At 38.6% G+C, this 21,308-nt stretch overlaps 1 protein-coding gene and 1 non-coding gene across 2 annotated transcripts; both read left to right on the forward strand.

Annotated features, from left to right (window-relative positions):
- The first annotated feature begins 792 nt into the window (after nt 1-792).
- On the forward strand, nt 793-10,297 carry LOC113358901. The gene is made up of 13 exons (XM_026602616.1): nt 793-964; nt 1,755-1,903; nt 2,756-3,164; nt 3,506-4,305; nt 4,705-5,758; nt 5,811-6,844; nt 6,938-6,951; nt 7,073-7,475; nt 7,581-7,762; nt 7,865-7,913; nt 8,138-8,256; nt 8,684-8,797; nt 9,727-10,297. The coding sequence occupies exons 4-13, from the start codon at nt 4,189-4,191 to the stop codon at nt 9,932-9,934; spliced, it is 3,294 nt and encodes a 1,097-aa protein (XP_026458401.1). The 5' UTR covers nt 793-964; nt 1,755-1,903; nt 2,756-3,164; nt 3,506-4,188; the 3' UTR covers nt 9,935-10,297.
- A 129-nt stretch (nt 10,298-10,426) lies between these two features.
- On the forward strand, nt 10,427-10,500 carry TRNAN-GUU. The gene has a single exon. It is a non-coding gene; the product is annotated as a tRNA-Asn (tRNA).
- Nucleotides 10,501-21,308: the final 10,808 nt, after the last annotated feature.

Raw genomic sequence — 21,308 nt, forward strand, 5'->3', positions numbered from 1 at the left:
AATTAATCCATGAATTTCAGTTGAAATCAAAGTTAATTAGATTTTCAAGAGACGTAAGAATTAGTTTCTTCTGAATTTTATTTCCGAATCAATTTCTGAATCACGTAATAAGAAATTTCAATTGATCTAAATAGGATTAGAAGGGAGAAACTTATCTTTCTCAACTTTTTGTTGTTGAATCTTCGGATCTAATTGCTGATGACAATCTTCATCATCTCTGCATCTCGATTTTGACTTACTCAGAAACCAATGAAGATCCAGACACATCGTCAGTAGATACATAAGTAGAGTTCAAAGAATCTTATCATTTCTTCCTCTTCGTAGTACATCGAATCAAGAAAACCCTAGAAAATGAATCTAATCTCTGGTTTTCGCTCTGGTTATAGATGGAGAGAGAAAATGAAATAAAAATGAAACTGAACATAAGCCGGATACAGTTCATCAAATGTAAATGGGGTATTTTAGGTATTCTAAAAATGTAGTTTTATTGGTAAGCCCTAATATTAAAAGTTTTGGGGCTGACAATATCAAAATGTGAAAGTATGGAGTTGGGAGAGAAGGATCCATTTTGTGGGGCTTGTATATATTGAACCCATATAGTAGGGTGGTTCTAGTATTTTTCACTTTTCACTCATCATAAACCATGTATCCAAAAGATAGGGAAGTATGCCCAGTGGCTTTGGATCTGTGAGAGTGCTGGTCCGGGCCTATGCCATGTATCAGGAAAGGTTCGGGATCCAAACCAAAATTGGTTGGCTCGATTGTTTCTCATCGTCAGGCCAGCAGCTCCTGGAATTTTTCCCACTACTATTTCTCTTCTCTCGGAAACGCCGCTTCTCTTTTTCTTTTTCTTTTTCTTTCAAGTACAAATTCCGGTCGACATTTAGGATCGAAATTCAGTGGTAGAACCAAAGTTTGGAGGAGGAGGAAGATGATGATGTTTTTGGATTCAAATTTAAACCAAGTGAGTAAGTCTGCCGTCTATCTCCATTTTCAACCCTAATTATATCTTTTTTCAATTTGGATTGGATTTATTTCTGTAATTTTTGTTTGTGGCGAATTCTGTATTGGAATGTTTATCAATCTGATCTCCTTTTAATTGCTTGTTTGTTTGATTGAATTGAATTTTTAGTATTGTGATTTCAATTTTGAGTCTGATGATCACATGAATTGGGAAATACTGTATCATGATGGTGAGATCCTCCAATAGGACCAATACGCATTCTAATGAGCTGATTCATTTAGATCAATCACTTTATTGATTTAAATCTTATCATCCTGCCTGGGCAAATATTGATTTGTGGTTCAGTCTTATTTCTGCCTTAATTCTATTCATTCATTCTTTCACTGATTCCATTCTAACACAATTTAAAATCTGTATGTCGCATCTCTTCTCTAAAAGCACTTGATAGTTGTAGCTTAGAATTTACTCTACGATCAGCTGTAACTATTTCCATGCATGCTGCCGAAGCTCCACAACCATTTCTGCATTTTTAAGAGCTTATTTCCGTCGGTTTTGCTTTGTGTTCCTTGTACTGAACTTAATCACCCTGGTTGATAGGCAAAATTCATTACAGGTTTGAGCTTGCAACTTTGCTTTTGTCATTGTGAAACGGAGGAAATGTGTGCATAGATGGTTAAACATTATAAAGTTGCTGGCTTCTCTCCTCTTAACTGAGGAATATGTGTTACTCAGTTGATTTCAGTAATTGGTGTTTCATCCGGCTTAATTTCTCTTCTTTACTTATGGACAGGGACCAGCATTCCACATACTGGAGGATTTATTCTGTTAACTTTTCATCATACAACCTCATGAAGAAGCTTATCCCCAAACCCCCCAGGGGTGAGATCTACTTCTATCACGTGTCAGTCTGAGTTGGTAATCATCTTACATTTTATACAAGTAAGTATGTTCAAGACTCAAGTGTTAGACTAAATGATTATATATTAACCCTTTGATGCTTGCATGCGGGTGTTGTTGTTTCCATAATGTTTTTAGCTCATTGGTCATATCATGAGGTGGTATCTGTTGGAGCTAAACTAAACATAATTCAATGAAGAACAAAACATTCAACTTCAGATTATAAAGGAATCTAGTGGCATAACCTAAGTAGGGACAATCCTTACATTTATGTATCGGTTCATGGAGGGTATAAACCTTGATCCATACTCCATAGATAGTTGTTTAGCTTCTAATAATACATAGTGTCAAATTAGATATATGGTTTATATATGTCTATATACAGTTTGTGTATAATATATGTTGTTCACTAATAAAAAGGATACAATACGTTTTCCATGTCCGCACTAGCACACATTCCCAGCTCATAATTAGCACATTACAACGTTAATATTTGTATAAATTGTGTGTACTCCACATGCTTATGATCACGTTAGATCAGATCATAATATTATGTTTTTTGTGTTTATTATGTAAAATCATTGATGTAAAAGTAGAATATTGAAGCGCTAAACACTATCTTCTATTCAGCAAGAGGCCTTGATCACGTGTTGTCTTTTTCCAACTCACTTATCCCCATCTGTCAACACTCTAGCAGTTTCTACCTTAATTCTTATCAATGTAATTGGCCTTTGTCACGTTTTGGCTTTACTTGAAATCACGTACCCCCACCTCGTAGCAGGGTCTGGCACCTTGTGTCGATGTGGTGAGATCAGGATACTCATATCATTCTTACACAGGTATTTGTTATCATAACTATATTTATGCTTCCTCACGAATCACGATTTTATGCAGGTTGACGCTTTGGAGATTCGGATTGTTGAATTTGGAACACTTTTATTTACAGAAACAGAATTTGCAGCAACATATGCTTGGAGAAAACTAGTGATACCAGTTTTGGTTTGAGCTTCAGTTTCATGTTCTCTGGTACAGTTTTTGCGTGCTATATTTTGAATCATAGTAACAACAAAGAAAGGATCAGCTGCTGCAAATTTGCAGGTTGAGTTATCTGTGCTTGGTAATGAAGTGGATGACAAGGTCCACAATTTCTTCGAGCAGGAAAACTTGTCCAAGGGGCAGCATTAGCCACAAGTTGCTCGTGGAAATTGGCCTTTTTTTGACACCAATACATTGGCTCGAAACCAAAGACAGATTGAGATCCCTTCCATTTCCAATTTTAAGAATTACAATCCAGTGATATCAGGTTAGATCTTCAATCTGTAGATGTATTTAATATTCAATTATGTACTTGCTTTTGAAGGATTATGCTTTGGATTGTAGTATGAAGCACATATATAGGCAGATGGTTCTAACTTCAAATAAATGAAAGAGATATTTTGAAAGTTAGTTCTGATTAAAGTGTAATATTAAGAAGTGCACTTGTAAGTTACTGTGAGGCAATTATTGAAGCAGAGATGGTAAGGAAGGATGGGAAAATGTCAGAAGATATGGCACAAGATAGTGTTGAATATAATCACTATTTATCTGATTTCATTCCGTTCTCCTCGGTAAATAAGTTCCTGCATTAAATTTTGGTCTCTGCAGATTCTGTGGTAAGCAATGGGTGGCACTTTTCAGAAACGCGACCTGGCTTAGGTATTGCATGATTGTCGCTACGCCTGAGTTAAGTGTTTGTTAGGCAATCTGGGAATCAGCATCTGAGTTTGAATGGGTCGTTTTTGCATGAGCAACAAGGTCATGCACGACAGTATCGGGGTGAGCTTAGCGGAGGGTGTGCAAAATCGGATACATAATCTTGCATCGAGGGGCTTATCATTTTGTGAACCTTGGCTAAGGAATGCTCCAGAACTCAGTCCTGCCTTGTCAAGAACTTAAAACAGTGAGAAATTGGTCATATGAGTTTTAATTTTTTCGGTGGTCAACAGCAGATCACGAGGCCCCACAACCAGGGATGCCGCTACATGGGCCAAGGCTGCAAATGGGGGTTACTGAGATGCACGCATGGCAACCGCAAATTATGTATAACCAGTTGCAAGACATTCAGAGGCAGCGACAACTAGACCAAGAATCAAGAGAACTGAACCGGATGAACCAGCTGTCCGCTACCTCAAATCAGTCAACTGGTGATCTGTTACCAAGACTTGGTAATGAGTTACATATTCACAATGCATCTAGTAATTTCCGGCTAGCCGAGCACATGAGAGGTGATTCTAAAGTACCGACTACTTCAGAAATGCCTATGGTTAGTAACACAAACTGGTACCAGAATGGTGGTTCCTCTGCAGCGTAAAGATACCCTGCTGGGCTTATTTCATCGTTTGAGCAGGGTCAGGTACCACATTCAACGGGGTTCGTTCCTGATCAGCTTGATCAGTCTCTATATGGTACTCCAATTGCTAGCGTATGGGGTGGTCTCAGTCAATATTCTAATATTCCTGCTGACATGTTAACCAAGGTTAATGACCAAGTCGCCAACCTTCAATAGCCCGTTTGTGGGTGGTAAATCTTCTGCAAGATGGCACTTCAGTTCAAAACCTTAGTTTTTAAGGAAAAGCCTTGTTAGGCATAGGGGTATAAAATGGTGGCCAGGTTGCCAGGCCCATTTATTTTGTCAGGCCAGGCACGCCAAACCTGATCATCGAGGACCCACAAAATTAGCTACATAGGACAGGCTGGATATTATTTGATAAATATCCAGTTGTGCCAAGCCAATTCAGCCACAAGCTTTAATTTTTTTTTTAAATAAATTATTAAATTAATATCCATAAATAAATTCTTTTCAGGTGAATGCATCAGCTGATGATTTTCATTGGAAGCAGCAGCAAGCAGATTGGCCTGAAAATACACAGGAGAAAAATGGTTTGGATGCTTCTTCTGGTGGTAGTAGCACCGTTACAGGAAGCTACGAACCCTTCGATGGGTTTTCAACTATGCAGAGTGGAACCTGGAGTGCACTGATGCAGTCCGCCGTGGCAGAAACTTCTAGTAATGACACCGGGATACAGGATGAGTGGAGTGGTTTAAGTTCTCATACGACACAAATGCCAACTGGGGCTCTGGATGCAACTATGTGTGGCAGTTCAAAACAGGGAAAAGATTGGGGTGATCAAAATATGAACCATGTCTCTTCTGTGACTTCAAGACCCCTTCAGTTGTTTGATGATTCAACTATGGATCGAAGCGGTGACAGTGCCTCTCGTGAATATGCTGGCCAGCCTCCTGGAGGATCTATCAAATGGTTAAATCATAGCTCTGAACATATGCCACACACACTTGCTGAAGATAGTTATCCGGTGCAGCCGCACATGCATCCAGAAAAATCTGCTGGAGCAGCTTGGCCTGGTCCAATTTATGAGGAGTCAAAAAATGCTGCTCATTTTGGGGACATAGGGTTAAATGCTCAAAACATGGATGGCTTTTGGATCCAAGGGCATACATTTCCATCTGATAACACTGAAAACCAAATTCGGAATAGACAGAATGGTTTGAGTACGAGAGAGATACCGTCGGCTAATGGATTTGTGTCACTGACAGTGCTTGAGAACAATAGCACCATGCAACACAATCAAACAAATGATCTTAACATAGGAATGCATCTGGTGAGGGATCATGATGGTGGGATGTTGAATGGTTGTGATAATCATGATGCCAAGAGAGAATCTTCTTACATGAGGAAGTCTACAGCTGGGCCGAATTCAGACCTGGCCAAGGTCAATCAGCCAGCAAACCTGCAGGTCCAAAATAATAATCATATTAAGTTCGGAAACCATGTTGATTCCTTGGTTAAATACAGAGGAGATGATACTACGACAAATTGTCAAAATCAGGGGAACAAAAGAAATCTCTAATGAGAGCTACAACTCTAACCGATCACATCAAATTATTCCAGATGGTCCAAGAGAGACTTTGTTGTCAAGTCCTAGTGATTCTCGTTCTTTGGGGAAGGGTAACAAAAAATTCATGAGTCAAGTTGGTCGGAAGGTTTCTGGGGTTCGCAAATTTCAGTATCATCCAATGGGAGATTTGGCTGCAAACGTGGAACCTGTTGACAAAAGGGTTCAGAACCTGTCACAGCATGTCAGTGGTGGATCTAGAGGTATTGGGCAAGGTTATTCTGGTTACGGCAATTCTGCTCAAATAGTTACTCAGGGGGAGACATGGTTAAATCCCACTTCTTCTGTGCAGCCTCCTAGCAGAGGCCATTGGGACAGTAAATCTGGTATATCTGGTGAAGCAAATGAAACCTTGCAGCAAAAGATGCCTGCTGGAACATATACAGGCACTTTGCCATATCAAAGACATCAGTTGCAGCATCAACAGGTCGGATCTGGTGCAAGTGCAAACATAAACACAGATCATACTCCTGGCACGACTATTAAAATTCCGCCTTTTAATCTTTCTCAGGTGCATCATTCTCAGCTGACGGGCAGCGAGTTGAGGGTTCCTGCGCCACCTCTCTCAGTGCTGGAGTCTACACCTGTCTCTAGACCTTCTGCCTCGTTGGGAGTTTCACTGGGTTCGTTTCCAATGACTTCAAAAAATTCGTCCAGTCCCCAGTGTGGGGGAAGTTCAGCACTTTCCATTAATACGTCAAATAGGAATATGGGAAGAACCTCATGGGTCCAGAAACAAGATTATCAGGGTACCAAGAAAATGGGAGATTTAAAGCACTACGCCAACGGGGAAGAGCAAACTGGGAAGAAAAGCTCCTTGCAAGAGGTTCACCTTGGTCGAGACACGTCGAGTGCGTCCCGAGGGCAAGAATCTTCTGAAAAGCATCTGCTTGATGCAAACTCCATTGCTTCAGATTCTTTGGCGGCCCCCCCTCATCATCAGTCACTTGATATAAGATGTGGGAAAGATCCAATCTTAGTCCCACTAACAGAATATGTTTCCCTTCAGAACCAAAGCAGTTCAAACAGGGTTTGAAGCCTGTGGCCAATCTCTAAAACAGGCACATGTACCACAGCAAAATTTGTCCCTGCCTGCTGCAACTGCAAAATATTGAGCATACAGAGACAGATCCTGATGTGAGTTCTGCAAAGAGATTCAAAAGATCAGATGCTGGTCCTGTTACTCAGCAGATAGCCACCCTTAGGCCTGATCAGCAACCTTTTGATGGGGGTAAAATATCAGTTAAATATTATGGAGCAATGAGGTAATTGTAACTGCCATGCAGAAGTCAGTTTTATCTGAAAATGACAGAGTTCATAATTGTTCATCAGAGGTAAGAGAGGATACAAATTCAGCTCAACACTTTCCTGAAGACTTACCATCTCAAGATGTGTCTGCATTCAGTGGTCGTAAAAAATTGCAAGACTGCTCTGATCATCATAATTTTACGTCCACTAAACCTGGAAATACCCAGATTAGTCCCCAGATGGCACCTTCTTGGTTTGAGCAGTATGGTGCCTACAAAAATGGAAAGATGCTACTAGTCAATAATATAAGGAAGCTAGAAGAAAGTAAAGGGAGTTTGCTTCCAGCGAATTCTTCTGAGAGTTTGAACACTCGTATTATGATAGAGCCTGCAAATGTTTTTCATACCAGTCAGGCATAGCCCCACCTCGGTAGCCAGTGAACGTGTTTCTCCTTCTCACTCTCTTCGCACATGCTACACTCCTATTGCGATAGAGCCTGCAAATGTTTCTCATACCAGTCAAAGCATAGCCACCACCTCGGCAGCCATGAGCATGTTTCTCCTCCTCGCTCTCTTCCCTCACAGGTGACTGATCAGAGTTTGTCTGTAATGAAGCCAAAGAAGCGCAAAAGTGAAGGTTTGGATCTTTTGCCATGGCATAAAGAAGTAATGCGTGGTTCTCAAAGGCTTCTAAACATCAGGTGTTTGTCACAAGTGGCACATGTAGTATCTATTTGTTTCAATGCAAGTCATTATATAAATGAACACTAACAGTAACCATTAAATTGTTTTACTATGTACAGGATGGCAGAAAAAGACTGGGCACATGCTACACATCGGTTGTTAGAGAAGGTGCATTGAGTGACTAGCACTATACTCATTTCAATAACTCCTACCTTTTCTTTAAACTATACAGGATATAAGATGTTAATACCTGGCTTCTTCTGTAGGTGAAGATGAAGTTGAAATGGTCGAGGATGGACAGCAAATACTTTTACCGCGAAGAAGGCTTATTTTGACGACAAAGTTAATGCAGCAACTCCTTCGACCCCCACCTCCTGCAATTCTTTCTGCAGATGCCACTTTCCTATGAGTCGGTGGTGTATATTATTGCTAAAGTAGCATTAGAGGACGCGTGCAGCATGGTTCCTAGCACAGGAAGTGATTTGAGCTCAACAGTGGACAACAGAAATCAGTAAGAATATACCACAGAAATATCGCAATCTGCCCTCAAAAGAACTTTACTAGATAATACCTCAAATGGTGTTGTAATTTTGAACATTGTGAGGGAAAATTGGGTAGGTGACAGTTCTGATTTATTATGTCGCTCCCACATGGTTGGTTGCAACAGAAGTTACAGAACATAATTTGATAAAGGAGACATCCACTTCAAAAGGCTAGCAGAATAATTCATAAGCTTTCTATACGGGCTTAGCATGTCATTCATATTTCTAATATATTGGTTAGAGGAAAAATTGGCTTTCTCAATGAAGGTGTCAATGGTCTTTTATATTAAGATTGTTACTGGAGTTGGTGTTCCTGTTAGACTATTGAAGGGTTTTTATGTCGCTCTTTCCCGAAACTATGTTTGAATACTAACCTTTTTGTTTATGATTCACCAGGATACCTGGAGAGCTTAAACTTTCTGAGAGACTGGGTGATAAATATTCATCGAAGTCAAAAATTATTGAAGACTTCACTAGTAGAGCGAAGAAGCTGGAATTGGATTTGTTGAGGTAAGCACCATATTCAGAAGTTAGGCTTCATCTGTTATTCTTATTTTAGTGTGGATTTAATTTTCATTCTATCCGTGTTATTACCAATACCCTTCCTGATGATTTCATGACTATTTCTGCTCTTCTCATATCTCTTTTTTTTGTAACCCAAGTTTCTACTACTTTGTCATCAATGCACTCTTGCTTTTTATGCATCGCTGATGTGTGTAGCTATTGGGTCTTTATCTTTTTTATTTGGGCTTCTTGCAAAACATTGGCAAACATAGTATCATTAGTATGGCTGTATGAGTCGGCTAGCAGATTGTAATATCTTGTAACTGAAAATAATAAAGTTAGTTTAATGATCTATCTTCCTGAATCTTCGAGTCTCTGAAAGGCCCGACGCTTCTTCACAATTAGCAGCCACTATTTATAGTTATGAATCATAACTCCGTTGTGGAGAGATAAATTTTTGTTTAGCATATCCAATTGTATCACCAATTTAGGCATTGGGAGTTCAATAAAGTGCTTTGTTGCTGATCTTGCAGTCATACTATAGTCATTTGTACAAAACTTTCAAAATGAATGCTATGTTAGTGTTATGAATTATACTATTTTGTACTTAGACAAGTAAGCGAATCCTTAGGGCGTCAGATATTTAAGACAGACAGCGCTTTATTTTCTTACCCATGAGCCTGAACTCGTTCATGTTAATGGGTTGTGGTGGTGTTGGAAAGCCAGTCAAGCCACATTTTTTGTTTTGTGCTATGGTTTTGCTTAGTTGCCTTTCCCAGTTGAGTATAAATTTATGCACCCCCTAAAAACCGGGGTGCACATTCCCCACCTTCTTCACTGTCCTTTTTTGGTCCTTTAGCCTATTTCTCAGATATTGCATTATCCTTTTGTAACTTCTGTTTGAATTTTTCTCTGTGATTGTTGTTCAAACGCAGATGGGAGAAGACTTGTTCAGTGTTGGACATAAGAGTGGAAAGCCAGGAACTCGAAAAAATCTCTGTCATCAACTGTTTTGCTAAGTTCCACACCAGGGCCCAACCAGATAGTGCTGAGAACTCAATTTCCACCACCTCCCAAAGATATGTTATTTCGCTTTTAATGCCTAGGAACTTACCCCATGGGGTACCATGTCTTTCACTCTAGTCGATCAATAATTAACCGGTTCATCCCACATCTCTTTTGTCTCTCTCATATCGTTTGTTATACTCACAATGCTGTTATGTTTGATCTCGATGAAGAGTTTTATGTAAAGAAGAACTAGTGAACAAGGTAGTGAAGGGACTCGGAGTACTCTCTTTCTTTTGGGAGAGTCCAACTCCCCTTGTTCTGATAGTTGAGGCCATCCATATAATTTTGATCAGCATGTACATAACTTTATAGCAGAGTCTCCATGTTCTTTGCTTTTTCTTTTTTTCTTAAACACTGGGATGGCCTTCTGGTTTTCTACAAAGGAAAAATTGTAACGAGTTCCTATATGAAGATTGTAGAGAGACAGAATGACAAGAATGAATTAATCTAGTGATTAAAGGTATATATGTGGTTCAGTGATTTGTTGCCCATCTGGTGAGCTTTGGGCTGATTGCGATCTAGTAATCTGGATATTTGATTCTATATCTGCAGACTGTTAACAGCAAAGCTGGAATAGCTCAGCTGGTTAGAGCGTGTGGCTGTTAACCACAAGGTCACAGGTTCAATCCCTGTTTCTAGCGAACATCATTTTTTTTTATCGCCATGCACTTCTCTTCCTCATAGGCAAAACCTGACTGTTCCCTGCATTTCAGAAGAGTAGAATAAATAATAATGAATCGTATATATCATGGTACACCAGAAAACTTGGTCACAGCAAAGAAAACAAAGTGCAACAGATTCGGCGAGCAAGATTTGCCTGATTAAACCTGCGCATCTCCTCCAGATACAACTCTGAATTGCCAGAGCTGCGGATTTCGTAGTAGGTATGGCTTGAACGGAAATTACGATAATTGAATATCATACGCATGCGGAAGCCTTCAAGTGTCGCGTCATGTATGGTTGCTTTCGACGTTTCAAGTACCTTCATTGAAAAAAGATGTACGCAGAACTAGATCTGTTTCTGGAAACAGGAAAAGAAAAAAAACAACTTCAATCGTTTTCAGAAGAAGAATCTCTTTAATATGCCGTCTTCACAGAGGGTTAGAAAAAGAAAAAAAACCAAAGAGAAGCGAACATTGGGGTTTGAAAACTACAGACAGACCCATTTTACAGATTCTTCCCACTGTAAAACCCATGCTCAAAAAAACACAGTCGCGCACCCATTTTCTACGACAAAATATCTCCCAAACACTTTTCTTAAGCTTCTGCATTTTCTTCTCTCTTTGCTATTTCATTAATCATATTCCCAATTCAATCTTAATCTCTCAGTCTCTTTATTAATCAATTCAACATACATTTATAATGGCGTTAGAGGGTATTGTTACTAATGGTGCATCTGAAATAATGAAGAAGTTGATCACTGTACTTGGCAATGACATTAGTCTTGCTTGGGGTGTCAAAGATGAGCTGAAAAGGCTTAAACAAACATTGGAGGTTGTTGCAGCAAAAAACATCCGATGCAGAGAGGAAGCAGATGAATGATGCTGAAGTTGTACTTTGGTTAAAAAGGCTCAAGCAAGTTTCTTATGATGCTGATGACGTTCTGGATGAATTTTCTTACGAAGCTTTGCATCGAGCAGTTAAGAACAGTCTCAGCCTCCAATCAAGTTGCCTTTCGTTTTAAAATGGCTCGTAAGATCAAAAATATCAATATACAGTTAAATCAAATAGCAATTGATATGAGAAGATTTCAGTTTCAAATTGCTAGCAGTGGTGGGTACGAGCAACAGCAACGTAACCGGCTAACTACTTCATTCTTTGGAGATGTTTCAAAATTTGTAGGAAGAAAAGAAGATAAGTCAAAGATCGTAAGGATGTTAACAACGATGAGCATATCATCGTCAACATCATTACAATCATCTTCTGTAAATTCTGATATACATGAAAAAGTCTCCGTCATATCCATTGTGGGTATGGGTGGAGTAGGAAAGACTAGTCTAGCTCCATCAATCTACAATGATAAATAACTAGAAAATCAGTTTGCAATAAAAATGTGGGTCTGTATTTCTGACGACTTCGATGTGCTTAAAATCTTAAAAAACATTATGGAGTCTGCAATTAATTCGAAATGCGAAGACTTCTCAAACCCTAAAGTATTGGTGAAAAAGGTTAGAGAAAAATTACAAGGAAAAAAATATATGCTAGTTCTAGACGACTTGTGGAATGGGAAAAACTTAAAGAGTGTCCTAGACTGCGGCTCTGCTGGCAGCAGTCACTACACGCAGTCAAAAAGTTGCGTCGGTGGTGGAAGGTTTAATTCCTCCATACAATCTAAATGTATTCTCCTGGTGGAGCATCTACGACTCCAAATATGAAAACTATAGGAAAGGAGATAGCAAAAAAATGCTTGCAAATTTTTTTGGTGGTCTTATGCATTCACAAAGGTATGAGAGGGATTGGTTGTCAATAAGAGACAACAAAAGCTAAAAAACACAAGAAAATCCTTGTGGCGGAATTATTCCAATATTGAAATTGAGCTACGATTCTTTACCATCCCATTTGAAACAATGTTGTTTATTTCCCAAAGATTGGGATTTCGGTAGAGAAAGATTGATTCAGTTGTGGATCGCTGAAGGATTTATTCATCCACCATCTAGTGGAGGAAATAGAAACTCGCTCGAAGATATTGGCAATGATTTGTTATCTAGCTCTTTCTTTCAAGATGTAGAAAGGGATGTCTTCATAGGCGATATTGAAACGGTTAAAATGCATGATCTCGCGTTAGGCGTTGTTGGCAGTCATGATTCTGAATACAAGTGAAATGGAAAATGATTTGTGTCAAATTCGTCGGCTACGGTTTATCATGGAAGGAATACCAGAAACATATTTTGATGCATTACGCAATGCAAAAAAATTACGCACGATAATTTTCCAAGAAGATGGTTTTGTTTTTCCGAGTCCACAAGCGTCTGCGTGTAATACGTTGGCTATATGGTGCTCATAAAAATCTGAAATTTCTAACTTCAAGTTTCAAGTTTAGACACATGAGGTGCCTTGACTTACGTTATTCTAATCTTGAAGATGTTCATGCCGAGTCCATCCATCAACTCTACAATCTCCAAACTCTCAACCTTTCTTTCTCCAAAAATGCTCAAAACATTCTGAAAGAAGGAATTGGTTGTTTGATTAATTTGCGACATCTGGATCTCTCTTATTCAGACATCAACCTTCTACCTGATTCTATTTTGATGCTCATCAATTTGCAGACTTTGAATATCCGACGTTGTAAAGGTATTAGTGTCTTACCCAAGAATATTGGTCACCTCCAAAATCTAACGATGTTGAACTTCATGAGTTGCGATCACTACCTCGTAATTTTGGAGCTTTGACACGACTAAGGTCACTTAATTTGTATGATACTTCAATAACGGAATTGCTAGAGTCTTTGACTAGTAACATCTGTAAATTAGAGTACGTGAACTTTGGAGAAAAGTGTAAGTTTCCCAAAGACATTAAGAATTGGGTGGAATTGAGAATCCTGGAGTGCGAAGAGACAGATAATATAGTAATGCCTAGCGGTATTAAAAACCTCAGTCGACTCGAAAAATTATATTCATTCATGGTGAGCAAAAAAGATAATTTCTCCATGGATACCTTCAGATATAATTCAACTTCTTCTTCTATCCACCAATTTGGAGATCTAAACTCCCTTCGGGAGTTCTATATTGTTAAGAATTTGGTATTTCTTATTATCTTTCATATAACCGATTACAATGATTTATATAGGAATCATTACTTGGTAAACAAATAAATTCTTTCTTAATACGATCCTTTCTCAAAACTAACATAAAGAGTCCCAATTACGGCATATTCCATAACAGTCTCGGATTCTTACCGAGCTGGGAAGTCTTATTCTGTAAGACTTTCCTAATCAATCTCTAAGAGACGTGTATAGCTCAGACTTTCCTAATCAGTCTCAGATACGCGTCTCAACACCGTGTCTCAATACCCCCCCCTCAAGACGGAGCATGCAAGTCACAAATGCCCATCTTGGACAAAATAGCATGAAACTGAGCTTTCCCCAACGACTTTGTGAATATATCCGCCAACTGTATTGTGGTAGGAGTATAAGAAGGTATAATAATCTTCTGTATTACCGCATCCCTGACTAGATGACAGTCCACTTCAATATGTTTCGTTCGTTCATGAAAGACAGGGTTCTTCGCAATATATAATGCTGATTGACTATCACAAAGAAGACTCATCGCTTGTGTATGGTGAACTCCCAAATCTCTGAGTAATTGTTTCAACCATTTTAATTCACATGTAGCCGCCGCCATGGAACGATATTCTGCTTCAGCCGAGCTACGAGACACAGTTTGTTGCTTCTTAGTCTTCCAAGATACTGGTGAATCTCCAAAAAAAAAAAAACCATCCCGTCAGTGAGCGCCTAGTTAAAGGACAACTTGCCCAATCCGAATCACACCAACCTCTCAAGTTTAAACTACTATCAGAGCGCAACAGAATTCCTTGTCCAGGATTCTTTTTCAAATATCTAACCACACGAAGTGCTGCTTCCCAATGCTCCATTCTAGGTCGTTGCATAAACTGAGATAAGATATGCACTGAGTAAGCAAGATCTGGTCTGGTGACAGATAAATAGATTAAACGCCCAACCAATCTTCTATACTTCTCTACATCATTAAGAAAATCTCCTGTTGCTAAAGCAAGACGATGATTTATTTCCGTAGGAAATTCTGCAGGTTTCGCACCAATAAACCTGTCTCCATTATAATATCCAACGCATATTTTCTCTGGCATATGTAGAAACCCTGTTTACTACGAGCCACTTCCAATCCTAGGAAGTATTTCAATTTTCCTAAATCTTTCATCTTAAAACATTGACCCAAGTATGATTTAAATTGTGTAAGCGCAACTAGATCATTACCTGCAATAATCAAATCATCAACATACACCAGCACATTAAGTTGCATCTTTCCCTTCATCATAGTAAAGAGAGAATAATCTGAGTACGATTGCCGAAACCCATAATTCTTCAATGCAGTTGAAAGCTTCGCAAACCAACATCGCGGTGCTTGTTTTAGGCCATACAACGATTTCTTCATCTTACACACCATATTAGGATTACCCATAGCAAATCCAGGTGGTATTTTCATATATACTTCCTCTTCCAAATCTCCATGTAGGAACGCATTATGCACATCCATCTGATGCACATCCCACTTTTTAGCTGCAGCAACAGCCAAAAACATACGAACAATTGTCATCTTTGCCACTGGTGCAAACGTCTCATTGTAATCTAATCCTTCAACTTGATGATTTCCAAAAATCACAAGTCTCGCCTTTAAACGCACCAAAGTACCGTTTTCATCATACTTTTCCGTATATATCCACTTACTTCCTAGAGCCTTCTTATCAGGTGGCAATTCTGTTAGATCCCATGTGCATTGTTCTTCTAAGGCCCGTATTTCTTCCGCCATTGCTTTCCTCCAACCTGGATGTTTCATTGCCTCTCTGAAATTTCTCGGCTCAGACTTTGCAGACAATGCAACAATATAATTTTTATGCATGTCAGAAAACCTGTCACAACTAACATAATATGTCAAAGGATAAGTTGTACCTGAGGATGATGACTGTGATGATTGAGAGTGAGATGGACTATTTTCTCGAATGGTGTGCGTCACAAAACCTTTCAGCCTACTTGAGGGGATCTTCTGACGCTTGCCCTTACCTAAATCATTGTTGACAACAGCGGCATCTGTGGCTTGTCTGTCATTTTTCACAACTGCCTGATTTTCTGACGCTGTAGTCTGATGCTGAACTGCGATATCTTCAGCAGGTGCTGCAGTCTGTACTGCGTCATTCTCTCGAATGGTGTGCGTCACAAAACCTTTCAGCCTACTTGAGGGGATTTTCTGACGCTTTCCCTTACCTAAATCATTGTTGACAATAGCGACATATGTGGCTTGTCTGTCATTGTTCACAACTGCCTGATTTTCTGACGCTGTAGTCTGATGCTGAACTGCGATATCTTCAGCAGGTGTTGCAGTCGGTACTGCGTCATTTTCATCATGCGCTGCAGTCTGTACTGCAACGTTTTCATCTGTCTGTCGTTGTATTTCTGCAGCTTCTTCACCGCCAGCAACTATGTAATCTTCGTCATCACTCCATTCTTTACCATCACGATCTGTCTCAGTTGAAGTCCCAGCAACATCAGTCGCTATATGACTTCTAGTTCTCCCCATCATGTCAGTCTCAACTATATTACCATTCAACTCATTCTTATATGGAAACTGTGTCTCATAGAATTTGACATCTCGAGACACCATAAACTTTCTTGTGTCTAGATCATAAACTTACCACGCAATTGGCTAAGTAGGGTGGTAAAATTGTTCTTAACATCCAAACTAAGGTTGAAACTCGTCTACCTTCTAAATTACTGATAAACAACAACTACAGTATATGGATGTCATGGTCAATTAATCAGAAAACTAAAATTTAAGAAATGAAAAGCATAATAATTTGATAAAGGGTTACCTCCAAAATGAGCAGTGTGAAAACGGCAAGCTTGAGGATGGTTGAGAGAGAGATTGAATTGGGTTTTACAATTCTTACAAGTCAATAGAATTCCTCCTTCTTGGTTAGGGTTTCCAATACATCTAATGGATGAGGGCGTTCTTTTGATTGGAAATTTCAGTGAAGTGGTGTTGATTTTCGCGGTTAAAAAGATAGTATCAATTTGGGGAGGAAATGATAAATTTTGTTTGGGAGAATTAAAGAGATTAGGCGAGGCAAGATGATTAAAGAGAGTGGTTGATGAATTTCTCTGAGTTACTTCCATAACTAATTTGTTCTCTCTTAATTTTGTCTCCCTTTTCTATAACTAAGGAGTGGTTTTGGTTCTGAGATAGTCAGTGGCCGGAAGTAGTTTGAGCCTCGTTTTTTTTTATTTGTATTGCAGTGGAAAATATAGAGAAGATAAAGAGGCAGAGAAGTCTATTACTTATTGGGATGTTAAGCAGCTAAATATTTTTCACTTGACAAGGCAGGAGCCCATAGGAAACTCCAGCTCAATGAATTGGAAGAGATTCGTAGAGATGCGTATGATAGTGCGAAGGAGTATAAGAACAAAATGAAACTTGTGCATGATAAAAATATTTTAAGAAAGTCATTTTCTCCAGGTCAAAAAGTTCTTCTGTATGATACCCGCTTACATTTTTTCCTTGGGAAGTTGCGTTCTCGGTGGACGGGTCCTTTTATTGTTCGCACTGTTTTTCCTCATGGAGCTGTTGAAATTGAGTCACCGGATGGTAGTAGTTCTTCGAAGGTTAACGGTATGAGATTGAAACCCTTTTTAGAGCCCTTGCCTACAGGTGATGTTGAGGAGGTCCCTCTGGAGGACCCTGTTTACCCTTGATTGACCATCGAGGAGGTTTGTATGTTGTATATTACTTTCTTCCTTAGTCTCCGCAGAAGGATTGTTATGCTTTTCCCAGGTACTATCTTTCCGACTTCACTCTTTACATTTTCCTCGTGTTACTATTCTTTTGGTATTGCTCTTTCATTAGAAACATTGAGGACAATGTTAGATTTAAGTTTGGGGGTGGGGAAGAAACTTTTTGTTAGCTTTTAATTGAAATAAATAAACTCCAGAGCCTAGAAATTTATGCCTATTAAGGATAGCACTAAGCAATCTAAGTGGATGGTAGCATTTTTGCTTTAGGAGTTGAGGAACCAATCTGGCTAGATGGAAACATCTATAGATTCTATTCATAAAAGCACAGAGCTCGGGTGTTAGAAATAACATGATAGTTTCGCCATATCTCGTTGAGTCCTTTTCACTTTCACTTTCTATTTTTATTTTTCTTTTATTTTAAGTGATTTGGTGGGGCACACGATTCAAGTTGTTACCATTGCTAGGGTGAAAAAGAGTGATTGAGATACCCCAAAAAAAATACCAAACCAGTAGTCCAATAGGAATAAATATTAACACTTGGATAGAAATATGTGTGTGTTCTCCCTGTCTCTATCGCCTAAACAAGCGTGGAATGCAGGATCCACGGGAATTACCATGTAATCTGCTGACAAGAAGCATGCGCTTGAATCCACAAGATCTAATCATGTTGTTAGTTCTTAAATAAATGTGTGTTCAATAAAGTCGACCACTGGTACCCTTGTATATGCCAGTTGTGTTGACCTAGAGTTAGAATTATTGACCACTGGTTCCCTTATATATGCCAGTGTGTTATATTAGTCAGACCGGTATCTCAGTCCATTAGGTTAGGTTCATATTGGCAAAGGCCTTCAGACAGATATGGGAAACACCATTCACCTTTAAACCATCTACATTTTTTTCTTCTGTATATCCATCTTCTTGATCTTTTAATGTGATTAGTTTGACTCCGAGTATGATGTCCATAGTGCAACTATCTGAGTAGAGCTCTGTCACTTATATATGAATTTTAGTATGCTTGAGTGCAAACTCGTGTACAACAATTGAAATTTCGCATCAGGATTCTTCCTCTTATAGTCAATGATTGTATGCCAACCAAGGAGATTCTTTAGTGCCTTCCAAGGTTTTGCATAGACGGCTAGGGTCTGGAGTAAAGGTTTTGTGGGTACACATCTGGTAAACCCTCCCGAGATTAACTCGGTCATTAGGGACACCTAGTGAGTTAGGATTTTATTTTCAAGATTAGTTTTGCTCGAGGACTAGCAAATAATAAGTTTGGGGGTATTTGATAGACACATTTTTGTGTATGAATTGTCCTCGGTGTCTCTATTGTTAGTGCTTGATTTTATTCTTATTATGGTGTTTTTGTGTTTGTATAGGTATTTTTAGAGAAATACACTTGTGTGTAAAAAGTTGCTCGAAAAGTGCTATTTGGACCCCAGAAGAAAATTACTAAAGGCACCCTAGAAATGCACCGAAGACGTCCCAGAAAAATGCGTTAAAGGCACCCTCATTTTGGATAAGGGCACCCCCAGTCACCCAGAGGATAAATGCACCCGCGTTTTGGATTCAAGGCACTTCATCTTCAAACATTTCAAAAAATTGATTTTTGGCGGGGAAAATGAAGAACAGTTCTTGCAGATTTTGGGTTTGATTTTTGAGCGATCTATAAGGAGATTCAATGGATGATTTTTGGTATGTAGTTGTGAGATGACATAGTAAACATGTTGTGGGCTTTTGGTTCGACCAGAATTGGCTAGAAAATCCACGGTCAGGGAACATAGCAGTACGTGTAGGAAAGAGTTGTTCACGGGATTTGGAGAAATTTGAACGTGTTCTGCTCATGTCTGATGACTCGAGCAACATTATGGAACTTGCATAACCCTTTTAGAGTGTTCTGGCAGAATAAAAACGCGCGGAGAAGCTAAAACAGGAAAGAAAATATCTAAAAATATTTTCTTTTACACCCGAGTTTTGGAGGATTATATGGAGTAATTGGGCGAGATTCTATGGGTCTGATGAGTATAAATAGGATGCTTAGACCATAGAGAAAGGGGTCGAGAGTTTTAGGAGAGAGTTTGGATAGATTGAGAGCCGGCAGAGCTGAGAGAAAAAAATCGCAGGAAAGTTCTCTGCTGCTGCAACAAGGAAGAACATGAAGAACGAACCAGCCAGAGTAGTCGTTTATGAACAGCGTAAACGACAAGGAGTGAGGGTCTTAGAAATAGTGTTAGCAACAATAACCTTATATCGTTCTTGTAACAGTGTTATGCAACATTTATAAGCGTTGCAAACACCCTATTTTCTCAATTTTTCTCATTTCATCAATTGTAGAACACCTTGAGCAATGAAATCATATTTTGAGTGTTTTTCCAACATGATGAGAGGCTAAATACCTGGTGACTGAGGCAATGGAGGAGCTATTCACTCGTGTTTGGTTGGTAATATATTTTTCCAATTTCTTTAATTATTTATCTTATTTAATTCACTTGGATCAATATAAAAAAAAGATAAAAATGGTTTTCTTATATAGTTGTGAATCAATTTGATGTTTTATGCTTAGAATTAATTCTTTTATAAATCATGCTTAAGGCTTACAATTCAATATTTGGACACCTTATAGATTAATAAGTGATTTAATAGAAAAAAAGAGCTTAATAATAATTTCTGAAATATTATTTATAATTAATCAACTTGAAGTAATAGTGAATCCGGAGCCTTAGTCCATTTAAAACCTTGACAACACTTTTCAAATTAAATTTGCTTTTATTTATTAGTTTTATTAAATCTCAAATTCTTATCTTCACAAGTCTATGAATGAACCTCCTACCATAATTACTAAAACCACATTTTAAAAACCTATCAATCATGTCGCTATCCACAATTACTCCATATGCACATAAAAGTTTTTTGAAACCCATGAATTTTTGTCTCCGTCTTGCAGGTAATTGAAAGACTGTCGCAATGAGCCAAAAATCACTCAATTCTGATTTGAAATGAAAAGATATCGAAGAAACAAAATAGTGAATTGAATCGGGGAATCATGTAACTCAAGCCAGACTGAGCTGACCGGATGTTGACGTGGCAGGTCGAGTTGCTGATTGGCTTCTCTTTTTGGTCAGTCGTTATTGGCTATACATTAGCATTAATTTGGAATTATAACAACATAGAGCAACTACCTCACATGCAACACAAGGTCTGCAAGTAATCATTGAACTAGATGGAACCCACAATCCCAATGCCATACTTGTAGTTACGAGCGAAGAGCGTCGCACACACTAGACGGTATAAAAATAATATTTACAGTTATGCCCACTTTGATTTTGATCTTGATAAATCTGTTATGTAATGTTATACATCTAGAGCTATCTTCGTGGGAGTAAATTTGCACCATTTAAGTGAAACTGCGAGTTCATTTGGTCATCAATCTTTCTTTTTCTTATTATTAATTCTTCGGAACTTTTTATGAAATGCCGATTAGCCTGAGACTGTGGTTTGACTATTTTGCTTCTAAGTTTGAGACAACCGATTCAAGTAAAACGCATGGGAACAACACTAGTATAAGTATTCAAAATTAGATGAGATAGATATTAATAGTGTGTTTGGATACCAGAAGCAGAAGTCAGGAGCAAAAACATAATGCTCAAAAACTTTAGTTTTTTGCTTTTGAAAGTCATTTTAAAATTGTATACCCAAATAAATTTCTGACTTTGTTGCTTTCAGAAGTCAAAAAGCAACTTCTGGATGTGTATCAAAAAAGCATACTAGCGTGTTTGGATACAGATCTGCTTCTCCAAAAACCGAAGTCAGATTCAGAAGCCAGAAGCAAAACTATTTTATTTCACAAAATTTAACTTTTTGACTTATTGAACCTAACATATTTAGGGGCGACTCCAAAAGAATTAGGGGCGACACAAAAGGACAAAATAGGTTGAAAATACTTATATGTCCCTTCATAATCGGCAGTTTAGTTTT

The sequence above is a fragment of the Papaver somniferum genome, chromosome 3, assembly GCF_003573695.1.
Source record: "Papaver somniferum cultivar HN1 chromosome 3, ASM357369v1, whole genome shotgun sequence".
Taxonomy (NCBI): Eukaryota; Viridiplantae; Streptophyta; class Magnoliopsida; order Ranunculales; family Papaveraceae; genus Papaver; species Papaver somniferum.